General features: G+C 41.0%; 1 protein-coding gene across 5 annotated transcripts in view; it reads right to left on the bottom strand.

Annotated features, from left to right (window-relative positions):
* Positions 1–27,115, bottom strand: part of SCN8A (sodium voltage-gated channel alpha subunit 8) — a 112,673-nt gene that overhangs the window by 62,423 nt on the left and 23,135 nt on the right. For 3 of the 5 annotated variants that reach the window (XM_068561845.1, XM_068561847.1, XM_068561849.1), the window contains exons 2-10: positions 25,592–25,710; positions 23,576–23,665; positions 22,796–22,924; positions 20,812–20,903; positions 10,512–10,733; positions 9,455–9,518; positions 7,546–7,687; positions 5,777–5,983; positions 4,624–4,917 (exon numbers count right to left, since the gene is read on the bottom strand). In XM_068561845.1, coding sequence (XP_068417946.1) covers positions 4,624–4,917; positions 5,777–5,983; positions 7,546–7,687; positions 9,455–9,518; positions 10,512–10,733; positions 20,812–20,903; positions 22,796–22,924; positions 23,576–23,665; positions 25,592–25,710 — 1,359 coding nt within the window. Of the gene's footprint in view, positions 1–4,623; positions 4,918–5,776; positions 5,984–7,545; positions 7,688–9,454; positions 9,519–10,511; positions 10,734–20,811; positions 20,904–21,059; positions 21,152–22,795; positions 22,925–23,575; positions 23,666–25,591; positions 25,711–27,115 lie in introns of all 5 variants that reach the window. The other 2 variants (XM_068561848.1, XM_068561850.1) reach the window with 1 other exon arrangement.

Genomic DNA, 27,115 nt, shown 5'->3' with positions numbered 1-27,115 from the left:
AAAACATACATCGCAACAGACTGAATACAGGTATATTCCAGCTGTCTTCTATTAACCACAGATTAAAGAGATTCACAAAGATGTAAACAGTACCACTTTTTACACTAATTTTTTTTTTGATCTGGAAAACAGTTTATTTTTTCAAAAATATGTATGATCTGTGTTAAACATATAATGGGTTTATCATTATTATTTTAAATAAATCAGTAAACAAACATTTCAAAATTTCTTAATTATAATTTCTAACACAATAAATTGAAAGCACATTTAAAAAAAGCTCTTTGGGGTCCTCAGTAATTCTTAAAGATATAAAGACCAAAAAGTTTGAGAACTGCTGCAACAGAATAATTAAAATACTTTGCAAAAATGAACTCAACCTAATATCTGTTTTCACCTAAACCCTAAAAACACAGCAGTTAATTTTACAGAGAAACAGGTAGGAGACAGGTTGGGCAGATGTCTCGAGAGGATCTCAGCAGATATGAAATACAGGAAACCGACATTCACTTGAACTGTGCGGTGGGAAAACTGAAGCCAGTCGCCGTTAAGCCAACAGAACAGATGACCAGGTATGTGTGGAGGTGAGTGGGGAGGGGGTGGCTAGAGACTGCAGTACAAGGCTTAGAGCCAGAAGCCCCCGGTTCAAATCCTGCCTGCAACACCTACTAGCTATATAGCCTTAAATAAATTAGTAAATCTCTCTAGGCCTCAGTTTCTGCAACCATTCCTCCAGATAAAATCAGAGAAACTGCAGGAGAGTCCTGGGACAAAGAGTATTACTACTGTGTGGGGCTTCTAAGCAAGTCTTGGCAGTCAGCCACGGACTCTAGGAATCCACAGTTTTTTTCAGATGGGGAAATTAGAGGAAGTGAACATTTTCATGCAAAGCAGGACATCTCAGAAGCCCAGCTTTATTTTTGAGCTAGGGAGCAATCAGTGCAACTCTGTGCTGAAGCCTATGGATTAATCAGAGCCCATTCAATAGCAAAGTGTTAATGGTACTAAGGTATTTATTAACTAGCTCAGGATGGCTCTCAAGACAAGGGTTGGATTACAACAAAGCTACAATCACAGTTTTCCCCCAAAAGAGACTGAACTAGGAGAAAGGTGAGGTGAAGGTGAGACAGAGATGGTTCCATAAAGGCCATAAAGAAGTCCCAGAAGGGGTTAAATCAGACTTATAAAAGTTCTTCATTCATTTTTCCAACAAATATCTGAATGGGCATAGAAGCAGGCCTTGACTTTAGGATTTTATCTGAGAGAGGAGAGGATATGAACATTAGTAAATATAAAACCACATACAGTAAAAAGCAACATGCAAAGAGGTACGTATAAACATAATGGAAAGATGAAATGATAATTTCCAATTGGGGGTGGGATAGAGGAGGGTCAGGGAAGGTTTCTTGAGAAAAGGATATGAAGAATAAATACAATGTGGACAATTCAGAAATGGAAAAAACAGGGCATCTTAGAGAGGCTGTTTCTGGAGCAAACCAGAGGGTAGAAAAGAAGCATCGTGTATGAGAAGCATCTAGTAGTTCACTCTGGTGTAAGTATAGGGTGCTTGAAGGAGCACAGGGACTGGAGACTGAAAAGGGAGTCTGCATCGGGGAGGGGGAGTGCTATGAATTCCACCCCAAAGGGGAGTTCCCTCTCCCATTCTTCCTAATAACTACTCTAAACTGTCACTGTTTTCTTCAACCTCCCAACTCAAGCTCTCAATCCCTTCGATAAGATTTTTAATTTCCTACATTATCGAAAACTAGAGACTGACAGGTGTCATCTTTCTCCACTTCCTACTCCCCATCTACAAACTTATCCACACACACACACCTCTATTGTGCTGGCGTCTTTGGGGGGGACAAGGTACCCCCTTTCCTGTTAGAGGCTACACCTATTTTCACATCTCCCAAGACTGTGTTCTATTTTCTTTTCTATTCTACTCCATTTTTACTTCCAACCCTCCTTCTTCTGGGTTTCCTCTCCAACAGATTATAAAAATGCTTATTTTCACCCACATTCTTTAAAGAAGTTTGAGTGAGAAGTCTTTACTTCCCACTCAATATGGCATCCACCCTTACCCTGGACTGAAATGTAACTTTCAAGTTCTCAGTGACTTCTATTGCCGAATCCAACGGACATTTCCAGTTCTGATCTCATCAAGCATCTCTGTGAAGTTTCAATCCACCGATCACTCCACTGCCTTCTCCCACCCTTGTGCTCTCCAGCCCTCACTGCACTGTCGGTTCTCTTAGCACCTCTAACGACCGTTCACTTGTTTCCCTCCATGAGCTCCATCTCCGATGCCCGTGAACATCAGTGGCTCACTGTTCTTCCACCTGACACAACGTCTCCGAGTCATCTCATCCAGTCTCATGGTTTCAATCCCCACCTCTCAGCTCAGGACCTCTTCCCTGAGCTATCATTTGACTATCCATGTGTCTACTTGGTTTCCCAACAAACAATTCAAACTTGGGATGCCCAAACTGGAACATACTTTTCTTCCAAACCTGGAATGTCCTTTCTTCCGTCTTACTGCTCCCTCACCAACACACATGTACATTACTTGACTAACTCCTGTTTATCCTTCATTGATCTTCCCCAGAAATCTTTGCTGAACCTCCAGGTTGGGATAGATCTGTGCCCTCCAAAACACCCCAGCGTATCTCAGTTATGGAATAATATCATCAATGCTATTACACAAATAATTTTTTTAATGTATCTGGTTGCCCCATTACATTGTAAGCTCCCTAGGGCAGGGATGGTGTTCTAACCACCTTTTAATCTCTAGGACCTAGCACAATCCTTGACACACAGTAGGCACTCCATAAATGCTTGGTGGTGAATAATGAGAGATATGTTTTAGGAAGTGATCTGCTGACAATATGTAAAACATAAAGGAGACAGAGACAGACAAGCGTGAATGAAGCTGCAATGGATAACTGCAGTAGAACAAAGTAACACAAAGTCTGAACTAAAGTAGGATTAATAGGAATAAAAAGAAGGGGATGGGCTTCCCTGGTGGCGCAGTGGTTGAGAATCTGCCTGCTAATGCAGGGGACACGGGTTCGAGCTCTGGTCTGGGAAGATCCCACAAGCCGCGGAGCAACTAGGCCCATGAGCCACAATTACTGAGCCTGCGCGTCTGGAGCCTGTGCTCCGCAACAAGAGAGGCCGTGACAGTGAGAGGCCGGCGCACCGCGATGAAGAGTGGCCCCCGCTTGCCACAACTAGAGAAAGCCCTCGCACAGAAACGAAGACCCAACACAGCCAAAAAAATAAATAAATAAATTAATTAATTAAAAAAAAGAAGGGGATGGACATGAGAGATTCTGCTGTGATAAAATGAACTGGACTAGCAAAAGACGGAACTGGGAGGTGAGAGATATAAGGGAGAGGCACAATCAATCATCTCTGGGAAACAAGAAAAGACACTGAATACACTGCCATAACCAGGAACTGTAATCTATTCTATACCTTACAAAACGTTCTTTATAATGGGGAATTAGGGCTTCCCTGGAGGCGCAGTGGTTAAGAATCCGCCTGCCAATGCAGGGGACACGGGTTCGAGCCCTGGTCCGGGAAGATCCCACATGCCGCAGAGCAACTAAGCCCGTGCGCCACAACTACTGAGCCTGCGCTCTAGAGCCCGTGTGCCACAACTACTGAAGCCCGCGTGCCTAGAGCCTGTGCTCTGCAACAAGAGAAGCCACCGGAATGAGAAGCCCACGCACCGCAACGAGAAGCCCACGCACCGCAACAAAGAGTAGCCTCCCTCACCAAAACGAGAGAAAGCCTGCACGCAGCAACGAAGACCCAATGCAGCCAAAAATAAATTAAAAAAAAAAAAAAGTGGGGAATTAAATGGCTTAAGAATTGGATTTTGGTGGTGTTCTCTGAAATCCAAAAATACCTATTATGTGATGAAATTTGTAGTAATACAATGCTCAATAATTATCCGTAAGTCCTCTCCCTTCTCTTTCTCCTAGTTTCCCGATTTATCAAAGTTGGGTAAAAAGCAGAAACTAACACACCATTGTAAAGCAATGATACTTCAATAAAGATATTTAAAAAAAAAAAAAAAAAGTTGGGTAAAACTGAAGGCATTTAACATATCATAGGCTAATTTATCAGCATGACACTATATATCTAGAATAATTAATTACTAGAACTTGCCACACTCAAATAAGGTGACCTAAAGAGTTTCATGACTTTTTTTTTTAACCTAAAATTATATGAAACTCTTAAAAAGAGGTATTTGATCTAAATTCTGAAGTTCAGATGCTAAGCGGAGAAAAGTTCTTCATGATGTTTTAGAACATAAGGCTTGCTGGTTGTGACACAGACTTTACTGCTGTAGTAAGTTTGCCAAAGGTGCCCAGGTTGTCGTCCTAGGGCTAGCTTTAGAGCAGAGAAGGGAGGGCAGGATTAGAGCACAGGGCAGCCTCAATACGCGAGTAACACTTCCTCCAAAAGGCAAACAACGTGTAGGTATGGAGAGGTAGGCCTGAGAATGCAGGAATGGGGCTGGAAAACGTAAACCCAAAGGGGAATATGAGAATCAAGTGAGATTAGGAAAACCAAAATTTCTTAGGCTTATTTGACCCAGCGCAAAGAGTTTACCTGATTCATGATGGAAAATTTCCTCCCAATTCTGTTGTCTGGTAGCCGAAAGCCCTTCCTCCTCATACCATCTTCTGACTCTGACTTGAACACCTTCTCGGGATCCCCTTTCTCTTCCCCTTCAGAGAGCTCCTTTTGTTTCCTCTTCTTTCTCCTGTTACGTCTCTCTTTGGCACTCTTGGAACTGAGCTTAGAGATTTCAGATGAGCTCCGGGGAGAGCCTGCCCCTTCTTCACCTTCTTCCTCTATGGCATCTTCTGAGACAGTTCCTGCTGAAGTGGCCATCGCCGCCGCCTACGAAAGGAGCCACAGCAGCAGAGCAGGTCGGAAGCAATTAACTGGAGCCACCCAAAGCCAAGCAATTAGTACAGATCACTTCCTTTCCCATAGATAGGGGAAAAAGGGAAAACAGGAGGAAGAAAAACCAGCCCGTCAGAGGAGACTGTGGCTGGGGCCTGGTATCTCTTTTTCCTAGCTGAATTTGTACCGTGGCACACAGCCTTGCATAATCAGAGCAGAGTGGCATGGTGAGAACTCTGGGATTTATTCTCTTGAGTATCTCATACAAGAACGTGGCTGCCACCTTGGTACCAAATGATCCTTTTTTTGGACAACTCTGAAAATCAATGCTAAGAAACTATACTACACATTATGGGCCCAACAATGTAAAAATACATGTATATTTGGATAAAGATTAAAAAGTAAAGTGTTAGGGTGTTGGTGGAATCACAAGTTTGTTTTTCAAATTTTACTTTAATATTTTACCTGTATCTTCTTTTCAAGACTTGTTATGACCACGGAGAATCTCTGAGGGAGATCCTAATGTTTTTCTCAACAAAAAGGCTATGCTTATATGAAGCATTATATAAATTGCTCTGGCCACTTTTTTTTCTCCCCAGCCAGCACAGCAGTTGTACACTGAACAGTTGAGAAATTCAACAAAAGATCATATTCACAAACAATTTGGCCATTAAGACAAATGGAATAATTGGACTGACCATCTGCAGTTGTTACTTGGGTTACTTTAATCAGATCAATGACTTCTATTTGACAGTGACTGATGCCTAAAAAGATCAATTGGAATGGCAATCAGGTGGGGCCTTAGTCACCGTGATCCGGCAGGAAGGCCCACAGCAAAGAATTGGTCACCAACCTGTGCCTCTTCCTGTTGCTTCTTAAGTTGCTCCAACATTGCTTTGAATTCAGCCTCTTTCTGCTCTGCTTCCTCCAGTGTTGCCTGATTCTGTTCTTCATAAGCCATGGCCACCACAGCCAAGATCAAGTTCACCAGATAGAAAGAACCCACAAAGATGACCAAGACGAAGAAGATCATGTACGTTTTCCCAGCTGCTCTTAAGGTCTGTAAAGATAAAGAGACAAAGACCACTTTCTGAGTCGCCTGCATCAAACGAATCAGGCTGAAAACAACTCATGGGCTGGTGTTCCTCTGCAGGGGCACTACTGCATTTTGAACAGGACAGTACTTCACCACGTGGTACTTCTTCACACTGCAGAACACTTAGCATCCCCAACGGCCAAATGGCCTCCCCTACCCTCAACCCACAGTAAATGTTGGTAGTACGTCCCATTCATTATGACAAAAAAGTCCTCTTCCACTTCCAAATACTCTTAATATACTGCTTTCGTAGAAAAATGTTTACTTTTTTTTTTAAAGGAAAAATCGCTCTGGGCTAAGAATTACATTTGACTTTGTCAGCTGGCCTAAAACAAGTCTGAAGAAATGAATACAAGACCTCAGCTCATTTATCTACTGGTCCTCAAAGAACATTAACAGACAAATTCCATCTCTGGGATCAGGTCCAAGTCATAGGAAGTCCCTATCTTGAGGGACATCCTTCCTTAGCCTTTTGCAATAGGATGAGTTTTTAAAGAGGGATATGACATAAAGGATAGTGGAGGGAAAAGAAAACAGGAAGGAGGATCCCAAGAGTATTCCTTGGGGAATACTCAAGGAATATTGAGTATTCCTTGAGCAAGCAAATAGACATCAAAGAACAATTGTGTTTTAGGTTATGTACACGGGACCCACTATTACTTAGTTTTCATTTTTGTTCTTCTCAACCACAAATTGAAACTTAGCATAAGTCACAAATATTTCATGGGAAAGATTCAATCCTGAGGGAATACTAGGCTGTACAACAGAAAGGAAGAATTCTAGGAGATATGAATAAGAAACTTCCCTTAAAGAGCTTCCTTCATGCCTGAGGGGAACACATTTCTTATCCTCAAACTAACTTGCATTACCAAATGCCAGAGTCAAATGGAAAACACTGGCTCATCAGAGAATCTCTAAACTGGAAGACCCTCAGCAGTCACCTAGACTAACTTCTCCACCACAACCAGCAAAATTAAGTGACTTGCCCAGAGTCACCAAAGCAGCCCAACAGAATAGCAGTGACCTTTTTAAAAATATCTGTCACAACATTCTTGAACAAATACAAATGTGTTACAAATTTCAAAGCACTGACATATTTAGGCTCCAAGATCCCTGTGGATAAAATCTCATCTTCATAATGTCTAGCATAGTGCCTTGCACGATGTGTTTCATATTTCTTAAAAAGATGCCCTAAGCCCAAAAATCCAAAAGGAGAAATACTGAAGATGGTCTGGTGAAATGATAGGATGTAGGTAGAGAAGGCAGATTCCCAGGCCAGGCAAGAGGCTCTCAAGTCTGTGAACCTCTACAGCTATACATGATGAGCATTAAAGAACAGAGCCAAGAGCTGGGAGAATTCACTTACTTTTGTAAACCAGCTGACTCTGAGAAATACCATCCTAAGATCCTCTATAACGTCTTCACCAAAGGTCTCTCACACAGAATGTCCCCAACCCCACATATCCTCAAGTAAATTCTATCACCAAAGAAAAAGAGGTAGCACTCGAAAAAGAGGTATTACTTACTAATTGATACAAGTTTTCCCAGTAGTCCTGGGTCATAAGGCGAAACAATGCCAAGAAGGCCCAGCTAAAAGTGTCAAAGCTTGTGTAACCATAGTTGGGGTTCCTTCCTGCTTTCATACACTGGTATCCCTCTGGGCATTGCCTGAGGAAAGAAAGGGAAACAAAGGGCTTTTCAATGTAATCCTACCCAGTCATCAGCTGTAAGGCATCTCTATGACCTTGGAGATAATAAATAACCATCTATATAGATGGTTATTTATTACAGGCCAACAAACAGGAATTAAAAAAAAGAAAAAGAGGAAAGAAACAAAGTAGCAAGGTCAATTTTTCAAAAAATGATGTCATGGGGACAGTCTAGGATTAGAATCACCTGAAAAATGTTGATTCCTATGTCCTACCCAAGACCTAGGAATAAAAGCTCTGGATATGGGATCCATGAATCTGTATTTTTAAGGGGCGTGTCAGATGATTCTTATGCATGCCAAAATTTGAGAATCACTGTCCTAGATTCATATCAATGTGCAATTCAACCAAATTTAACTTAGCTGCTATCCGAAATGACAAATGGCTAGAAGTTCCTCTTAATCATCTCGATTCTCTTAACACCCATTGTGACAACCATGTCATAATGGGGATTTCAGTGACCTTGATTATAACAGTTCTTCTGCTTTAAGACTCGCCTGATATTTATTTCAGTGTAATTTCTAGTATCTACTTCAATACAGAAATTAAATGAACTTCTAGTCGTCATGTCATCTTAAAACACCAATTCCTGTATTTACCAATATACTCTAAATAATGACACTACACCCTACATTTATATAGTCCTCTGTTTACAAAGCACTTTCACGTATGTTATCTAATTGGATCCTTACATAACCCTTTGAGAAAGTGAGAACATGATTAAATCCGTATTTAGATGAAGAAGCGGAGGCTCACATAAGTTAAATGGCTTGCCAAAAGTCCAGAAGTAGCAGAATCAGGACTAAACTTTGTTCCTGTACACTCTTGTTCATAGCAGCATTATTCACAGTAGCTAAAATGTGGAAACAACCCAAGTGTCTATTGACAGATGAATGGATAAACAAAATGTGATATATACATACAATGGAATATTATTCAGCCTTAAAAAGGAAGGAAATTCTGACATATACTATAACATGGATGAACCTTGAGGACATTATGCTAAGTGAAATAAGTCAGTTGCAGAAAGACAATTACTGCATGATTCTACTTAAGTAAGGTACTTAGACTGGTCAAAATCATAGAGACAGAAAGTAGAATGGTGGTCACCAGGGGCTGGGGGGAGGGGAGAATGGGGAGTTATTGGGTACAGAGTTTCACTGTAGGAAGATGAAGAGTTCTGGAGATGGATGGTGGTGACAGTTGCATAACAACATTAGCATACTTAATACCACCGAACTGTACATGCAGAAATGGTTAAGAGACCAAATTTTATGTTACGTGTATTTTGCCACAATATAAAAAGGGGAAAAGGTATTACATTGCAACTCTTTTCCCTCCCCCACGTTGTCAGGCCTGGCATATTCTGGGTCAACCTTGGGTGCTAACCTATCATGAAGACAGTGTCCTTATTCAATATTTTATTAATTGTGTTAGGATAGAATGAGGAGAGTCTTCAAGAGACAGGCAAGATATCTGATGTTATAGATTCTGTCTTTAGCCTTTTACATCTTTAATTTTGGCTTGGGACTATGGACACCTTCACCTACTAGTGAAATGTCAACTTTGGATGGACAAATACAAAACAGAAAGAAGATCTGAGTCACCCAATACGTCGGGTCCACTAAGGATCCACTGTATGAGCACAAAGAAAGAGAACATATTGTCCATTTTTGTCTGACAAATTATTTTAAGGGAGGAGAATAAAATTAGGTGAGCTACTTACCCAGCATCAGAACTGTTCCCACAGAGTAAAGGTTCCAGCATGCCAGGAACTGTGTAAAAATTTGCTAGAAAAGTTTAAAGAGGCAGGAAATGAATAAGGCAGATTTCAGTGAATGAGAGAATAAACAGTTATTGATTTTAGCTCATATAAATCTTTTCTGACAGCAGTGAAACCTGATAAGAATTCTTTACCATTAACTATTTTCCTATATATATTTAACAATGAAAAGTGCTGCTTTAGTGCAATGTTTAGCCTTTAGTGCAATGTTCTTTTCACAGACACCTGACTTCTACTCGTACTTCAGATCTGTAAGCCACGTTCTAGCACTTGAATCAAAGGGTCTAAAAAAGAGGTTTCTGAGTTCTTTACCCCTTTACACCACTTTACTCTTCTATCCTTACAACTTCTCTCTACCAGAGATAAACTGATTGCTAGTTACCATGCCCTATTTTAAATCAGAAGGTACGTTTCCCTTTCGTGTCCCTGAAATCCCCTTTGCAACACTTTCTTGTAGGTACTAACTGCCTTTATTTCCTCAGGAGTGACTAACAGTGATACTGCTAACTTTCCCCCATTGTTTTACAGAAGTACTACTATACCAAATATTCCTAAGGGTAAGACCCAAGTGCCTTGGTTCCTGAAATGAACTTGTTAAAACTCCTTAACTGTAATAGGATCAAATGATTACTTAGAGATTACTGGACTCCCTAGACTAGATTGATTCCTAAGGTCTAAGTAGTATTCAGAAACCTTACTAGGTATACTCTATAAACTAAATGTCTAAATATCTCAGGGAAAAGAGGATTTTTATCAAGTTTCTAAGCCTGATTTTCAAAGCAAAAGTTTAGGGGTACATGTGAAAAAGATCTAAAGTTTCATCTTTGTTTTTAAAGGGAGAGAAAAGAGAGAGAGGGAGAGAGGGTTGATATTTAAGAGCTTCTGAACATAATCCGACCTCAAGGGAAGGGAGTAAGTTCACAAGGCTCCTTCCAGCAGCCCTGGCCTTCCTTTCTGCAAGACTTTTTCTTCCCCCACTTGCAGAGACGGGGCCACCTACTTTTATTGTTGATGTACTCTTCCCAGTCAAAGCCCTTGGTGCCGTTTTCAAGATAGCTCTCGTTGAAGTTTATGGGCCACACCACACACTTGTTCCGCAGGTTTCCCATGAAGAGCTGCAGTCCGATCAAGGCAAAGACACTCAGGCAGAACACTGTCAAGATCATCACATCTGACAGCTTCTTCACGGACTGAATTAGGGCGCCCACGATGGTCTTCAGGCCTGAGGGGAGAGAACCCCCCGAGTGAGAGTCATCCCCCAGCCCCTCCCCACCTCCCCCAGCCTCCCCACTCCACCACGGCTCCTAGTCCCACAGGGCCACCCATGAAGCACAGCCACTTCACCATTTATACCATGGGAATAACAATGGGGCAGCGGTATTATCAATTCTTCCAGGGGCATCAATTTTTAAGTCAATATTTTTTGAAAAAGAAAGTCCCTTCTCCAGCATGTGGCTCTTTTCTTCCTGGAAGTACTTCCCTGTCTCTGACTCCTTCTCCGCGACTCAGATGAGTCAAGGTCTTACTTGCCTCAGTGTCGCCACACATGCTGTACCCTCTGCCTGGAATGCTTCCTTCCCTTCTCTTGTCCCTCCTGCCTGTTTCCTATTCAACCTCCACTCTCTGCTTAAAGAGCAATTCCCCCAGAAAGTCTTCCCTGACTTTACAACTCTTCTCCCTCCCCTACTATTACTATTTTAATAGCACCTTTTACTTCCTCTGTAGCATTTATCATGGTTAGAGTTAATTATGTCTGCCTTGTTCACAGGTGTATCTGCATGGCTTAGCCCACAAGGTACTCAGTAAATATTAGCTGAATAAATAAACAGAAAATCAGGAATTGAGGAGGCTTCCAGTTCGGAAAGAGAACTACAGGTAAGTTTAAAAGCCAATAATAAGTGAGAAGGTACAATAATATTTTCCCAAGAGCTCTGGAAATGCCAGTGTATTGAAAAGGTTGATCATTATCAATCCAGTATTTATGGTTTGTCTTTCCACTAAAAAATATACCTTCTCTGTGTCACATATACTATACCTTTTTTCTGTCCTAGATTAAAAAGTTTAAAAAAGCATATAACCCACTTGAATTGGCGGTTTAAACGCAAGCCACTGGTTCAAATTTGAATCTGCAGGCAGATTTCTTAACTGCACAGGGAGAGATCAGTGATAGGAGGCAAAGAAAAGTATGGTTGTGGGTTCGTGATGTTTGGATCAAGACTGAGTCTCCATGTGGTTCTCCTGGGCATGCTCACACATCAGCTAACCATAAGACATGGCCAAGAAGGCACTGAGCACTCCCGGGGTGCCAAAACACCAGGACGGACAGCAGGCAGACACAGAGCCTTGACACACAGGCCTCGAGAGGGATCTTATCCCTAATCTACTTCTGAAGACAAGACTATCACACTGAAATTCTACAGAAATCCTAATCCTGGCTCTGATCCTAATCCTAATCCTAATTCTAATCCTGAGTCTGGGGAGATAATTACGAATCTTAATCAAGTTATACAACTTACTTATGAGACCTGACCAATAAACCTAACCTCCTTGGATCTCAGTGTTTTCATCTTTAAAATGGGGATAATTAGAGTAGAATATCATAGGGCTGTTGCGAGGATTAAGCATGATTCATACAAACACTTAACACAGCACCTGGCACACAATAAATGAATCAAATGTTAACCATTTTTGTCTGAACCTTAGTTTACTCATTTGTAAAAGGTATTTAAAATATCAACCTCGCTGGGTTGTTGTGAGGTTTAAATAAGATAATGAATGTTAAATACCAAGTACAGTGCCTGGTACTTAATACTTGTTAGCTATCACTATGATACAAATGTTGCCCTCCTCAAAGAGAAAGGATAATGGGATAATGACACTGCATGGCTAACCTCGTATGATGGGGATCTAATGGGTGGTGTGGACGTGACTCTTCTTTTGCTGCATTTTGCAAGTGACTACCTAGAATTTTCAAAGTTGAGTCCAATAGTGGTAATGGATGCTGTGCCTAGCACAAGCCCTGGCACAAAGCAGACACTTAATATGTTTTTAAGTTCTTTATTGAAAGAGTAAATGAATAAGAAGCTTTCTTTCCTCTCACACAGATATCCTGAAAGGGATGTAAGGGAAATTAAAGAAAAAAGAGCCAAGAGTTAGACTGTAGAGACACAGCAGTGTGCAAAGGCTTATGTTTGCTCACAGAGCGGGCCTTCCATGGAGACTATGGCCACCAAAGGGATTAGGAAGAGCTTGCCTGGGCTCCAGGAATAAGGCATTTCTGGCCTGATTCCTTGTCTCCTCACAGGGCTGTTCAGAAAGAGCACAAGGCAGGAATCAGAAAGCAGGAATTCTGATCCTGGCTCAGCCACTATTTATGACCCACTGTGTTTCAGAACAAACTTAAGCTCACCTCCCAGTCTCATTTTCTCATACACAGAACATGGATAAACACAGGAGCACCGGCAGTGGGCAGTGGAGGAGAAGCTGAAGAATCGTCTCTAAAAGTGTTTTGTTTTTTTTTTTTCTTTTTAAAATCTTTTTAACTGTGCCTTGTGGCACGTGGGATCTTAGTTCCCCGACCAGGGATCAAACCCGTGCCCCCTGCAGTGGAAGCACAGAGTCTTAACCACTGGACCGCCAGGGAGGTCCCTCTAAAAGTCTTTAAAAATAGGGCAGAGATATTTACTTATTCGTGATTAAGTAGTTGAAGTTTCAATCTTTTATTCCTAAGTCCTGGAAAATTGTATCATAATCACACAGCTAGGTAAGAAGGTATTGGTGGTACAGAATAAAAGGCAGCTATAAAGAAGTAACAATTGTTCCAGTGTTCTGGAACTCATTTCAATAAGTTGCTAAGGAATAGAAAAGTCCTTCACTATATTTGGCTGGGTTGAGGCAGGTGTATGTTGGGTCGATAAGTCAATTCTAGGCTCCTAGAATTATACAGTTCTGCTTTCAAAGTCAAAGAGTGATTTTTAAATTATTTATTTATTTATTTATTTATTTATGGCTGTGTTGGGTCTTCGTTTCTGTGCGAGGGCTTTCTCTAGTTGCGGCAAGTGGGGGCCACTCTTCATCGCGGTGCGCGGGTCTCTCACTATCGCGGCTTCTCTTGTTGCGGAGCACAGGCTCCAGACGCGCAGGCTCAGTAATTGTGGCTCACAGGCCTAGTTGCTCCGCGGCATGTGGGATCTTCCCAGACCAGGGCTCGAACCCGTGTCCCCTGCATTAGCAGGCAGATTCTCAACCACTGCGCCACCAGGGAAGCCCAAGAGTGATTTTTAAAAAAGAGTAGTTGATAAACCATAATGGAAAAGAATATGCAAAAGAATGTATATATATGTATAACTGAGTTACTTTTCTGTACAGCAGTAATTAAGACAACATTGTAATTCAACTATACATCAATAAAAAATAAATTTAAAAAAAAAAAGAGTAGTTGAATAGGTCACTGAAGAATGGCTGTAAAGTTTCTTTTCCCGGACTTCTTTATGAAGAGCTTATATAGCCATCTCTCCTGAATGGTTCAGACAATCACCTGTGTGAATACTGGATGATAGTTCAAGGCCCTTTCTACTTCTATATTAATGAATTGAGAAATGAGCTGTAAGCTGTCATTTGTATTAGTAACAAGAGGATAAAACTTTAAAATAGTCAAACCAATGTATTTGTGACATTAATTAATTTTTAAAAACATACAATTTTAGCATAAGTCTAATCTGATTTTCCTGGGCTGGGAACTCTTTGGACAGTTCCAAGCCCATACAACAGGAAATTCCAGGCTATGAGCTCAAACTTTCTTCTGTTCCATAAGGGTGGGCTCCCGGCAGCCTTGTTTGTAGGAAGTGACCTTCTCTTAGTAGTTAGATGTCAGGATGGACACCTGACCTAAATCTAGATCCTGTCCTCCAGGAACATAGAATGGGACAAGAGACAGTCCAGTAGCCTTTTCACGTGGTGGGAATGATAATATATAAATCTGGGAGCTAAATGGTAGCCATATTCTATCATTATGTTAGGATATGTCTGTGAAGTCAAGACAGCATGCTAAGGGATAGAAAAAGGAAATAGGAGCATGGAGAAGAGAAAGATGAAGACAAGGTACTCCCTGGTGTCTGGGGCTTTCTGGCTCTGCATTCTGGTTTCACTGGCTTCCAGAAGCCCCAAAGCATTCCAGCCCTTAGTTTCCTTGAAGTACTCCTGCATCTTTTTACTTGCAACCAGAGATGCTCAAATAATACACCAACCCTACATGGAACTCCTCACTTTTCTGGGGATTGACCTGAACACTCACAATCGGCTGGTTCAACATCTCTTCTCCATAAACCAGATGCCACTGCTGAAGAAATCTGTACACATGAGTCCAGAAAGCTAAAAAAAAATTTTCAAGTGTTTTGCTTTGAAGTCTGAGGCTTAGATCAACTCCTCTGTGGAGTTCTTTCAGCTTTCAAGAAGGTAAAATCAGAGACTTAAGTTGGAAATGGTATTCAGCCGCTTATACTTCACAGGGTCTCAAAGGAACAAAACTTAATTAAGCAAAAATGATCACTAAATAACACTATGGCCATCCAAAAAGTTTACTCTCTAAGATTCTCATCCAGATTGTTAGGAGAAAATTAGAGGAAGGCACAGGAAGAAGAAAGGCGATGTAACTTAATGTCTGTAAGTGAAGTTAGGCACACAATTACTCAGCAATATTAAATGTAAATGGTTACTGGATTACACACAGGCCTCAGCCAAGACTCTTCTTCCTTCCATTAGGGTTGATAATTGCAAATGACCATATTTGCAGACACTGATGCCAATTTATGGAAATGACGCCATCAATGCTTTTCTTAAGCTCAACCTTCATAGTCTTGCCAGCAGTGGCTTCCACATACTAGTAAACACAGCCGAGCAAAAGTGCTCCGCCAGCAACAAGCAACGCAGGTCAAAAAAAGTAAGAAGTTGCTGGTAGAATTTCTGACCTGAGGCGTGCCAGAATGGAGAATGCCACTGTTCTGGTTGTGAGGATAAACTGTCTTACTTCCTCGACTGGTTCGCAACACCACATACCAGAATAAGCAAGAAAACTAATAATCCGAAACAGAGCAGAAAGCTCCTTCGTATGACTCCTACACAACAGAGTGTGACACAGAAGCCACGTGGCGGCAAATTGGACAGCGAGAAGAAGAGGCTAACGCTAACTAGCCATGGGACGTGTCTGAGCAGAAGCAGTTAATAGATTTACTACAGAACAAGGAAAGACAGCTGGACCCAATGTACAGAAAGGTCAGCTACCAGACCGGAAGTCGGACACTTAAGAAATTTTGAGAAGCAGGTGAAGCCGCTGTCACAGAATTTTACTCTGCTCTATGTCCAAAGGCGCCTCTGAACCTCCTGTCACCTTTCCCAACGCCCAGCAATCCCCTGAACAAATGAACAAAGCCTGCTTATGTGCTAAGTCCAGAGAAATCAGCCAGGCATACTGGGATCAAGACCTTCCACCATGCTGATGCCAGATTATAAATAAAGTCAATTTATCTTTCCTGGTTTGTAGCTCAGGTTGAGAAATCTAACTGGTTTGAAGCAACACAGCTACTCCTGCAAAATGAACATCAGAACAGGCCTCAACAGCAGTAACAAGCAGCTCTCACAGCAGGGGGAAGAGCAGCTCCCAGCCCCACAGTCTGGCTCGGTCCAGACAAGTCCTGGGGTACAGTCATGCTGGGTCACCTTCCCTGCTGCAGATTCAGTCCTCACAGTGACAGTTCTTGGAGGTTCTTCAGATCAAGAGTAATGTGGGAGAGATGTGGGGGGCCCTCGATTTATTTACTCAAGACCAGATTCGTATCAAAGTCTGACCGCAACTAAACTAGCTCCCAAAGGTGGGGCTGGGAGGGGGGGGGCTGGGAGTCCCCAGTATTGCTCCACTCAGGACCACTGTGGGGTGGTAAACATCAGCTGTCTTTCCTGAGAAACAGTGTGGAAAAAGGAGAAACATGAAAGCAACTGGATTAATCACTAGAATAGTTAAAAAGAAACAATGACTCTGAATAGAGTCTTAAAACACTTTCTATCCCCCTTCACAGTGCAGCAGAAATTGCCACATTCATAATGGGCACATTTAAAGAAAATACCTTCTTTGTGAATGTTGGGGTGGGAGGGAGAAGGGCCTCTCATTTTCCCTGCTTCTTATCTGATACCACAGGTAAAGAGAGAGAGAGGCAGTAACAGAAATGAAAGCAGAGAAATAACAAATCCAAGAGAAAAATAATCAAGAAATTACAGCTCTAAAGAGAGCAAAATGACCAACAGAAGTAGTGCTTTGGAGAGCCATTTAAATGATGATGGAAATGAAAAGGGACTGGCAGTGAGGCCCTCCCAACCGGTTTTATTTACACCATTAAGTGCTACACTCTAAGAAAACCCTGAGACACCTCCTTTAAGACGTCCACCCTATCTTGGGGGCATGTTAGTCCTGTGGCTCATGGCCAAAGCACGCAGGAGATGAAAATTCTGACAAAGTCACTTAGAAGTTCATTTTTGTACCCAGATAAACACAAAGTGAAAACAAAGTTTTAAGACATGGGACATTCTCCACAGAATACTTCAATGTCAAGTTGAATCCGGCAAGTTCCAGACCAAAGAAAATATTAAAAGGGTCTTTTCCTATAACTGACCCTTTTAGCACAGTTTGCATGGCACTGTTCTTCAAGTTGAGTTCTCCGAAGCAGAAGGGAAACCATGAATGATAGGTATCCAGGTCTTGAGCTGGCAAATAAAAAGGGTCAGGATGTGAGTTTAGTCTTTTCTAAGCCACAAGAAGGCTCTAAATCAAAGCATCTCTTGTACAAAAGGCTGGAGCTAACTGATGCACTGTACTCTCCAATCTTCAGGGAGTCCTGGCTGCCCTGACACATTCAGAGCATCTATCAATACCAAAGATGCTAAGAGGGATGACGGCATCAGCCAGGTGAGCAGGGTGAGTGCTCTAGGAAAGGGAAAACTCTCATAAAGAGCTCTGTGAGAACGTGCAGGTCCCACATTAGTTCTGTGGCTGCTCTCCCTCCTGTTTTTGGCAGCTTCGGCAAAAGCCTATCATCAAACTGGGAGCAGGAAAAGGCAAAAGAAAGCAACAATTCCACTGAAGTGGCCTATGAGAAAACTTGGTACCCAAAGCAATGGCTTTTACTCAGAGGGAACTATGGCCCAACTCTGTAACTGTGGAGTCAAAATGACTTAGATTTCCAGTCAAGAGAGGGCCCAGGTCTACTGTCTCATACACTGGTATTACCACCTGGGAAGGAGACCTGGGTAACAGGCAAGTAGGAAACAAGGCAATAGCCCTCTACAAGTAGAATGGGGAGCAAAAGGACTTGGGATTAAAAGTCACACTTTAATTCAAGTATCAATTATACCATTCACTGATAGGGATCTATTATTGGCTTTATTACCCCTTAAAGTTATTTTCCAAAGCCTCCCAAAGCCATCTCAGTTGGGGGGTGCTTCTAGAAATAGGAATCCAGGAATCTATTTCAAACTGTGAAGTTGGTGTCTAAATCTTCATACAAACCCTTTCTTTGGGTTTAGGTTTCTTCTTTATAATTGCTACTGCTAAAATCATTTATGGAGGACTACTATGGGCCAGGCACTGTGCTTATAAATATATATTTGTAATACAGAATATAAAACTAGACATGAATATATATCTATAAAACTAAAGTAATAAGGATAAATTACGTGACATCAGTCAAGAGTTATCTTGCAGAAATGCTGTGGTCAGAAGTTAATCATACAGCAGAGACAGAGACAGAGACAGAGGCTAAGAGCTGGAGCAGAGACAGCATCTGCTGCCCTAGTTAGTGAGCAGAACGCAGCTTTCCAATTTAATTCTGGAAGAGAAGTTTTGAGATCACAAGAACATAAAGAGACAGATGCCTTGCGGAGTACGCTGGGGGAAGTGCGCAGAAAACATGGGATCATATTTAAAAGAGGCCAGAGGAGGAAAGAGACCAAAGGAAAAATGAAAGTAAAGATTTGGTGGTACAGATGTCTTAAAAAGAAAATAAGACAAGGCCTGCCTAAGGGTTAGGCTGCCATCAACAAGCTTCATGAAGCTGCCTAGAGAATGAGCTGAATTGTTTGTCAAATGGATTTGAAATGGCTAGGAACTAAACCTTGATAAGTCAGGGTTATAGTTTTTTGCCAAGGAGAATATACTCCAACTGACACTCAGCCTCTGGTTGATAAGGAGTAAGCTACCATTGTTAAAAATAAAGGAATTCATTTTTTAAAAATATTTATTTATTTGGCTGCACTGGGTCTTAGTCGCGGCACACGGGATCTTTTAGTTGTGGCATGCAAACTCTTAGTTGTGGCATGTGGGATCTAGTTCCCTGACCAGGGATCAAACCCAGGCCCCCTACACTGGGAGCACCGAGTCTTAGCCACTGGACCACCAGGGAAGTCCCAAGGAATTCATTTTTTTTTTAATAAATAAATAAATTTATTTATTTATTTATTTGTTTGTTTATTCATTTATTTATTTATTTTTGGCTGCGTTGGGTCTTTGTTGCTGCGTGCAGGCTTTCTCTAGTTGCGGCGAGCTGGGGCTCCTCTTTGTTGCGGTGCGCGGGCTTCTCACTGCGGTGGCTTCTCTTGTTGCGGAGCACGGGCTCTAGGCGTGCAGGCTTCAGTAGTTGTGGCACATGGGCTCAGTAGTTGTGGCTTGTGGGGTCTAGAGCGCAGGCTCAGTACTTGCGGCGCATGGGCTTAGTTGCTCCGCGGCATGTGGGATCTTCCCGGACCAGGGCTCAAACCCACATCCCATGCACTGGCAGGTGGATTCTTAACCACTGCGCCACCAGGGAAGCTCGGAATTCATTTTTAATAGGGCCATAATTTACTGGCCCGCTTCATAGCCCAAATCTGTAAATGGAGAACCTTGAGGTTTACCTTCCTGAGGTTCTCAGTAAGCTACATTCTAAGTCTTCCCTCTCTGGGATTCTACCTCTATGCTTCCCTCTCTCTGCATCTGATATCTAGATAACGTGTTGAAAAGGGGAAAAGAGGAATTATTTTTGGTTCAGCCACAAGGAGAAGAGCCACATGATGCCAGGAATAGGATGTCTCTGTTCTTCGTGTCCCTGTTTCTACAAAACTGCAGTGGAAAGCCTGGCCTCTCGGGAGTCTTCTCTGAAAACTCCTGAACATAACCAGAGTTGAACCAGCAACAACGTAGTCTTGACTTCTGCCACATTTCTGCCAACAATATTTTAGTTAGCAGACTAACTATATCTTTCCTTCCAGATTTCAAGACTGGTCTTTAGAAAAATAGTTATTACCTGGTAGAAAGGATTTGAATTAAATTAATGGATCTCAACCTGGGGGCCACAGATGGGCTTTGGTGTGGGGGGGGGGGTGGTGCCTGTGACCCTTCATCTGATTCTCAAAAGGATCCAAAACCTTCAAAAGGTTAGGAACCACTGAGCTAGCTCAACCAGAACCAAGAAAAAGAAAGGCAAAAATTTTAGAGAGACTGTCAATCAACTACCTCTCAACCACCCACGGATTCCTTTTTTTTTTTTTTTCTTATGAAGTTTCTGTACTTTTTTGTTTGCCCACATGTTTAGACATATCTTATCTTACCTTTGACTTTTTTTTTTTTAACAGCACCTGCATAAGCTTTCACTGGGATTTATGTTTGAGAATGGTCTCTGAATATATATGTAGTAGATGTCTACTGGTTCTTATTCTAGTGAAACAGACAGCAACAGAATGTGATAGACAGAGATTATTAAAGCTCAGGCTCTTAAATTTGTCTGGAACACTGGACTAGTTAACTGGGTAAGGTCTCTTCTGTGATTAAATAATTCCATTAACACAGTAACAATAAAAGTACAATTCTTCGAATAACATCCCATCAGCAAACCATGCTATAGGAAGCCTAGAAATCATAAGCAATGGAATGATGGTGAATGTTAAAATTACTGTAATTCCATGAGGATAGGAAGCAAACGATTTATATTCAAAGAGACAGCTAGCTCTGTGACAATTCTTTCAGATACTGTAAGATCCAAGTGATTCTTAAGCACGTGCTTTTTCAAAGCATGGATGGAATGGGGGCTGCATGCCTAGCAAGCACTGTCAGAGATACTGCCTAAGGACCAAAGAGCCATTCCAGAGAACGTCTCCCAGGAAAAACATGCGGAATGCAAGGCCATATCAGCTGTGCTGATGCCGCTTCAGAATGTGGTGGACAAAATGAATGGAGGAGAAAGAGATGAGGCAAAGTCAGTCTTGTGTTTAAATTTTCTCACCTGGAATTACAGAGATAGTTTTCAAAGCTCGCAGAACCCTGAATGTTCTCAGCGCTGAGACATTGCCCAGGTCCACAAACTCTGTCACATATCTGTAGTAAGGGAGGTCACGCACAGACACAAATGACAAACACGGACACAAACACAAACACCAAAGAAAAAAAACAAAACCACAACAAAACAAAAAGTACAATACGTCACGTCAGGGCCCTAACCCAACACCTAACACCAACCCCGGGCCATCTTACCTGGGATTACCGAAATAGTTTTCAAAGCCCTCAGTACCCTGAAAGTGCGTAGAGCTGAAACATTGCCTAGGTTTACAAACTCTGTTATATACCTGCAGAATCAAACCAAAGTTAACTTGTAATGGTACCACTGGGCGAGGGTTTGAGAATGGGGGTAAGAAAGGGTCTTATATACAAGCTATGATTTCATTTATTTCCTTGAAAAAGAAAAGTTTCAAAATATAAACATTTAAGGAACACATTTTTTTTTCAATTGGGCAAGGAGAATTCAAAAGTGTATTTGAAAGAAGTGATACCACCAGAAGGTTCCTAGGGCTTTCTTTCTTCCTCAGCATTGTGATGTGCAGATCCCAATCAGAATGACTACTTAGTCCATTCACTTTTTTTTAGTAAAAAGGAAGGCCAGGAGGTATTCAAAGGCTTATGTCTCCAAGTTTTATGAACAATTTCTTAGGAAAAGGAGACAAATTTCTGCAACAGGAGTCTCACAAAAACAAATCTACATTAAAATACCTCCCTAGTTGACAATGGCAAAAATGCCTAAAATCTCTGCCTAAAAACTCTTAGATAAATGATTTATCTAAGAGTTGTATGCATATCTTTGCAGTCATGCCTACAGATGAAGTTTTAGCCCATGACATACAAAAACAGGGCTCAGGAAAAATCTAGATCATGGGATCAGAGCCAATATTGTGTTAAGTGCTCATTTAAGTGCCAATGTGGCACTGTGGCACTGTGTTAAGTGCCAATACTGTGTTAAGTGCTCACCAGCTCTGTGCCTAGCAAGGACACTTAAATTTTAAATGAACACCAATGTGTATTCATAATGCTGGAAAGCTAGAAATTGTCTTAATATAACAGAAAGTCAAAGTTCCAGTTTCAAATATTCAATGCATATCATTCATTCACACTTTATAGTTGACATACATTTTTCTATCTGATGTTCAGACCCATACATACACAAATGCACTCAATTTCTTACACGTCTGTGTGCACACACATAAACACACACACAATCTATACAACACACTTACCCCCTACCAAACCACAAAGTGCTTTCCCAACCTGAAAATAAAAATAAAGTCTGCTATAACTCTTCTATCACCAGCTAAACTTCCCGAAGAGATACATTTTCATTGTTAAAACAACACAAATTACCCTAGCATACCAATGTGGTGTTACACTGCTCCCTACTAATAATAGTTTGAAGCTCTGGTCAGTAATTCTTTACGAAGTGACCAGATTGGATACTTGGCTCATGTTTTGACTCTAAAATATGCTCTGAATTCTGCAACATGTGGATAGCCTCATGAAATTACATGTGATATAACATACCCAGGACACTGAGTTCCAGCCTAAGGTTTACACCTAAAAAATCTGAGGTCTTCACCGAGGCCGCCTAGTGATAATTGTGCGACCCCTGGTCAATGTTGTAGCGGAAAATAAAATATGAGGGAGTGTCAATGGGAAATCACTTCCTCTTTCTCTCCCAGCTGTAAAGCCTCTGCTCACCATCTCCCATATATACATGCTGTCACTTCCTGAACCACAAGAGGCCCTCATAAGCAAGAATCATAGGCATAAGTCCATACCACCTTACATGGTTATCCATTAATTCCTCATACAACTAAGCCCACAAACTCACACTTACAAACTGTCATACAAACACACCCAAGAGTACAACCACACACACATAATCACACCCAGAACACCAATAAAGTAAGCAGAGAACTTACGCCATCATGATGACACTGAAATCTAACCAGTTCCACGGATCCCGTAAAAAGGTAAAGCCATCTATGCAGAAACCTCTTGCAATGATTTTCACTAGTGATTCAAATGTATAAATCCCTGTGAACGTGTACCTGTCAAAGAAATGGATATCTTGAGGTAATTTCTGAACAGACAGAAACTTTAAATGAATCTTTTAAGATAACACTTGCCGACGGGTGGCTTCAACTAACAGAGACAAAACAGAAAGAACACAGCCAATGCAGCAGAAAGGAAGTGAGGAAGAGAAAGGGATGCTTCAAATGAAAATTACTGAAATGCACAAACCAAGAACTCTGGAATGTTGCACTGGGCCCTGACGGGTATTGCAAAGAAAAAACTCTGTATTGCCATCTAGCACATGATCATTTGAACCAGGCATGGAGGCCCCACAGCTAATTTTAACTTGAGACAAGTCAAAAAGAAAGGGAAAGCTAATGTGGGAGAAGAAGGCAGTATCATCAGGAACTGAGGGTACAAGACGGTGATGGGGCAGCAAGTCAAAGCATTGGCTAACATAGGAAAGGCCAGAGGTGATAAGTAGTAACTTCCAGGGCATACTTTCTCTTTCTAGAGTTGACTTCTAAGGATATTTCTTAAATTCCACATGTATCCTCACACATCCTTGTGACATGAAAAATGGGCAATAATTTTCTTCCTTGATGCATAAGCTGTGCAGTGCAAGATTCAGTGACTAAAAATATTTAAAACAAGCTGGCAGAAAAATAAATAAATGAGCTACTTACTCCACATTCTTCGACCAGTCAGGAGGGTTACTAAAAGTCATGAATACACAGTTGGTCAAAATAGTGCACATAATGATCATGCTAAATACTGTAGAAAAAAGTCAAGGGAGAATATACAAAATCTGGCCAGTTTTTATCCTCAGGAAGCAAACACATATCGCATTGGGTATCACAGGAATTAAATCAGTAACCTGACAGGAGACAAAGCACAGAGAGGAGGAAAAGGCGAGGTGATAATGAAAACTGTGGTCATCACCATGAACACAGAGTGCCACCATGTGTATCCACACCTGGCCAGAGAATGTGAGTGGACACAGCAGGATGGCCACTCTCTTTCTTTCAAAAGCACTGTCACTGTTCTACTCCTTTTGGATAAACATTTCTCCCTGTTACCACTTATGCCTCTAAATACCTCTTTGCCCAATAACCAGAAATCTTGTAGTCTACCAAATGCCAGAGTCATCAGATGAGAAAATAAATTAAATCTAATCTATATTATTCAGTAGTCATTTATTGTTAATTATCTTGCATTACCCGTTATTTGGAAATGTGCATGTCATTAATGATTTTTTTTTTTAAATAGTCTTCCAAAGGTCTGATTGTTCTTGTGGTGCAAGGCAACAGTCAATGTATGCTGAATTTGTCCAATCTGGGAAACCAGTTATGGTACATGGGGTAAGGATTTTAAGGACATCTGCACCACCGTACTCGTAAGAATTAGGTAATGAAGCAAATTCATCTGATCATTCTGAAAGTGCCTGGGAATGTTTATGGGTAGCAAATCATTTTGTTGCCATTTTAATTCCATCCAGGATCTTTCTCAGCCCTTCCTGTTCTGGTCTACTGAGAAAAATTAAACTGCTTTAGGTCAATATGAGTTACTCAAACTCAAACTGTCACTTTAATAAGCACAGAAGCCATATCTCATTTGTTGCTAATTCACTCTCTCTTGCTAATGGCATTCACTATCTTCATTCTATTAGCGGAGTTTTAAAAAGAAAAACTACTTCTTACAGCTGGATTTTTTTCTTCACTACAGCTGTATTTTTCTTCAGGGAATAATAACATGTTCTGGCTAGAAGAGAAAAAACACCATCTTCTGATCCAACAAAAAGGGAAGAAGTCCATTGTGAATTATTTATTTACTTATAAACCTTTAGATTTCAGATCTATGTTGCTTGTAAACCGAAGATTCCAGACCAGGTTGCTAAACTCTTACTGTTAATAAAATGTGCAAAAGCTTAGCAAACCTATTTACAAAGTAGCAACTGCTGGTTTCCTCATCCTACTTGGAGGGTACAAAAACTCTGAAGCATGGGACTAAGTACTGTCAAATTGAAGACCAACCATGAAAGTTTAAAGTCACTGTGCAAAGTTGCTAACCCCATCACATAATTTTTCATCTGTCATATACTCTCCTATATTAATAAGACATAAAAGTCAAGCCACATGAATGAATTGGCATTTTCTGTTTAAGGGGAGCAAGAATACCAAAACAGATTCATAACAATCCTGCAATCTAGATCTAAACCTCTGTACCAAGGAGGCCATTTAATCTGAGAAACTATCCTAGATACTTTCTAAGCTCACTATTCAAGAAATCAAAAATATTCAAGGCAGATCTCTAAAACACTCATTCAATTATCTGTAACTCAAGAAGTAGCTTTTCAAAAATTCTAATATGGACTTTAATATATAAAAAGCTGAATAATCTAACTCTTGAAGTCTGAGTGCTTTAAAAAGTAAGACTTCAGTAAAAGGTTACCATCTTAATTTGTCGCTCTTAATGATATCCACAGAATTCCAGACTCCCATGACATCATCCTAAGAAAAAAGGATTTGCTGAAGCTCAGCTCAGGATTCAGCAGAAGTCACTCTTAAAACTTCTAACTGGTGGGATAGTCACCTACACTATTGGTAAAATACTTAATATACAATTAAGTTGTCCACATTCAGAAACACACACCAGCGACCATGCAACTGCTGCACTCACTCCACATTTGCAGAAAAGGATATGAATGTATCAAAATTTTAATAGCTATTCTTCTTATCAGGTTAAAAGGACTTAAAATGTACAAGGCAGGCGTGGCACTAAATCTGAAGAGAGTTTTCCCTCTGTTTAATACTACAAAGGTCTGTGGAAAAAGAGAGAGAGAAATTATTAAAGCATGGGAATTAATCATCACATGAAACAACATTTTTCTAGGCAAGAAATAAACTCAAATGTACTTGTAAGTTTTACTTCCCAGTTTGGTGTCTAGGGCAAGAAACCTTCAGGCAATATTAAGGCAAGAGAAACCTCTTTCCCTCACCTCCCTCCCCCCGCCCTGCCCCAGATTACATTACAAATAGATGACACTATCTTAGCAGTTTTACAGAATAAACTTTCATTTCAGAAACAAGACATTTGAATTATACGTAAACTATTTTATGCCAGCTCTGGACAAGATACTTAAGTTTATTAATTTAGGATTCATTCACTCAACAAATATTTACTCAGTGCCTACTATATGCCAGGCAACGTTCTAGGTGCTTGGGAAATATCGGGAAACAAGGCCACCCTAGTGTGAGGAGCTTATATTCTAAGGGGGGAGACAGATAATAAATAAAAAACATAATGAGTAAGTAAATTACACCAAATGTGATAAGTGCTATGGAAAAAGGAAGAAGATCAGGGAAAGGCAGCTCTAGAGTGCAGGGGGTCAGGGGATGGGGTGAATGGAGAGGTGACAGGTTTGGGTTTTTTTTTTGAAGTATAGTAGATTTACAACGTTGTGCCCATCTCTGCTGTACAGCAAAGTGACTCAGTTATACACATATACACATTCTATTTTTTTTAAATAGTCTTTTCCATTATGGTTTATCCCACGAGATTGGATACAGTTCCCTGTGCTACACAATAGGACCCTATTGTTTATCCATCCTAAATGTAATAGTTTGCATCTATCAACCCCAAACTCCGAGTCTATCCCTCTCAGGTGGTCAGGGTAAGCCTACCGAGAAGAGAGATTTGAGCAAAAACTCGAAGGAGGTGAGGAGGGTTCTTCATTCCACCAGTATTTACCTACCAAGTCTACTCTGTCTGGCTTTTAAGAGCCTCCATTATCAGCCTTGCCAAAATCATTCAACTACATTTCTGGCATGAATCCTCCAGTCTTGCCAAACTAGTACAGGTTATAGTAATTTAAACTTTAGTCTTGGCTCTCATTGCTCATCCTACCCAGAATGCCTTTTCCTGTCGCATGAATTCAATTCAATTAAAATCTTTTTGAGCATGTTTTGTGCCAAGCATTGTGCTAAGCTCCTTGGATACAAGATTGAATAAAATTGCACTTTTAGGGAAGACATATATGTGAACTAGTAATTATGATGCAGGGTAAATACAAAGTTCAGCAACAAAAATATGCGTAATATATGAGGCAGTAGGAGAGAGAGATTTTCCCCCCTTGGGTGGGAAATGCAAGGGAAGAGAGTGGGCTGGGAGGTGTTCACAAAGGCAGGTAACTAAACATTTGGAAGGGGTTTTAAAGGATAAGCGGA

This window comes from Eschrichtius robustus, chromosome 13 (genome assembly GCF_028021215.1).
Source record: "Eschrichtius robustus isolate mEscRob2 chromosome 13, mEscRob2.pri, whole genome shotgun sequence".
NCBI lineage: Eukaryota > Metazoa > Chordata > Mammalia > Artiodactyla > Eschrichtiidae > Eschrichtius > Eschrichtius robustus.
Note: the sequence above shows the minus strand (reverse complement) of the source record. Positions and strands in the feature narration are given on the sequence as shown.